At 46.2% G+C, this 1785-nt stretch overlaps 1 protein-coding gene across 1 annotated transcript; it reads right to left on the bottom strand.

The window, feature by feature from the left end:
- Positions 1-217: 217 nt before the first annotated feature.
- Positions 218-1524, bottom strand: LOC118746517 (calphotin-like). Its single transcript, XM_036480364.1, has 2 exons — positions 1302-1524; positions 218-1236 (listed from the first exon to the last, which is right to left on the bottom strand). The coding sequence occupies exons 1-2, from the start codon at positions 1522-1524 to the stop codon at positions 218-220; spliced, it is 1242 nt and encodes a 413-aa protein (XP_036336257.1).
- Between the last annotated feature and the right edge of the window lie 261 nt (positions 1525-1785).

Raw genomic sequence — 1785 nt, 5'->3', positions numbered from 1 at the left:
CTGACATAGGACGTCTTTGAAACGAATTTTGAACTAGGGCGTTCTTTAACCAAATTCTGAAATGGGGCGTTTTTGAAAAGTTTTTTGAGATAGGGCGTTTTCGAACTGGCTGCCGATATAGGTCGATCTTCCACTCAGCAGTTGATATGTACATGTTTAAACAAAAAATTGGTATATTAAATAGATAGATAGTGGAACTAAGCGGCATATTTCAAACTTAATCATAATCATAGTCAACATACAGCGGTGATGGTTCCGCGGGTGCCGCCTCTTGCATCGCCATCACGGGTGGCACAGCAGTGGGTCGCTCCGCTGCAGACAATGGTTGTTTTAGCTTATCCAGCAGACTGCCGATATCAAATTTCACCGTCGGCACTGCGATACCTTCGGCGGCCTGTAGGCCAACCATTTGGGATGATAGCGCATCGACATCTTGCCGCGCCGCGAACAACAATTGATCGTGAGCGGCCAGCTGCAGTTGTGCCGTTTGTGCACGTATCGCAGCCGAAGCAACCTCTTGCTGGGCATTTTGCAGTGCTGCCGTCACACTTCGCACATGATTGGCTGCCTCTTCGAGTTGTTGTTGGGCGGAATTCGCCACGGCTTGAGCCTTCTTGATTTCGATTGCCTCCAGCTGGACGCGCGCTTGAGCCACATACAAGTGCTGTACAAGTGAATGTAGTGCGCGCGTTTTGCCTTCCTGCTCTGTTAATGACGCAGCCGGAAACAGAGAAGATGGTGGCATAAGTAAGCCTTCAAACGTTGAAACATTAACTCCGCCTGTCCCAATTTTCATTGGTATGCAAGTAGTCGCCTCTACTGGGCGCAAATAGGGATATGGCAATGTGGTTGGCTTCGGTGTTGACTCATCTTCCGGTATGCAAGTCGTCGTTTCGCTTTCTGTAGAAGAAGCCGAAATTGTTTGAGGTGTTTTGGTAGATGGTAGTAATGGGGCAGGAGTAGATGGAGCGGGTGATGGAGGTAGCTGATATTGCGGTGGTGGCGATGGTGGAGGTGTAGGTGGTTGAACCGGTTGAGGCGGCACTGGTTGCGGTGGCGGAGCAGGCTGGGGTGGTTGCATTGGTTGCATTGGTTGAGCTGGTTGTGGTGGTTGGGTCGCCGGTTCCAAAATCGGCGGCTTTGGAGTTGCGCCTGGGATTATGGCTATGCATGTTGTTGGCACTGGACCGTGCGGAGTGGATGTATGAGTTTCGCTTTGTTTTGGTGGTTCGGTCTCTATATATCAAAGCAGTTAGAATATTATACAAATGGACTCCTCCATAGTTTTGTTGTACACGTACCACATTCCGTTGTAGTTTCAGCCGAACGAGGATGCATAACATAGTCAGATTCAGATTCGTTCGGTCGATAATCTGCGTCCGCTAAATCAACATTCTGCATATACTCCACGTCATCGTCCATATCAGGATCCAAGTAGAAATAGTCGTCACTACGAAACGGTACTGGAGTTGTACTTGTAATGTGCAAAATTACTACTAGAAGTACTGCTTGATGGCCAAACATGAGTTAAGAGCATATACACGTTACCAAAACTGTTGACAATTTTCTTTTATTTGCTGAACCTCACCTGTCCATGTGCAGCTGCTCAGTTGCATTGAAATAACATTTAGGGTTCTTTATTGTTTTGTTTTCAGTCGTATTCCGAATGCAACTCTCAAAACTGCCCTTGATAGAAAAACAATAAATAAACAAATTTGAAGTACGATTTCTGTTTTGTTTTATAAACTTCAAAGTCAAAGTTTCGCATTTTTCAAGAAAATGGAT

This window comes from Rhagoletis pomonella, unplaced genomic scaffold (assembly GCF_013731165.1).
Source record: "Rhagoletis pomonella isolate Grant_MI unplaced genomic scaffold, Rhpom_1.0 Rhpom_scaffold_00010, whole genome shotgun sequence".
Lineage (NCBI taxonomy): Eukaryota > Metazoa > Arthropoda > Insecta > Diptera > Tephritidae > Rhagoletis > Rhagoletis pomonella.
The sequence above is the reverse complement of the archived record's forward strand: the minus strand, read 5'-3'. Positions and strand labels throughout refer to the sequence as shown.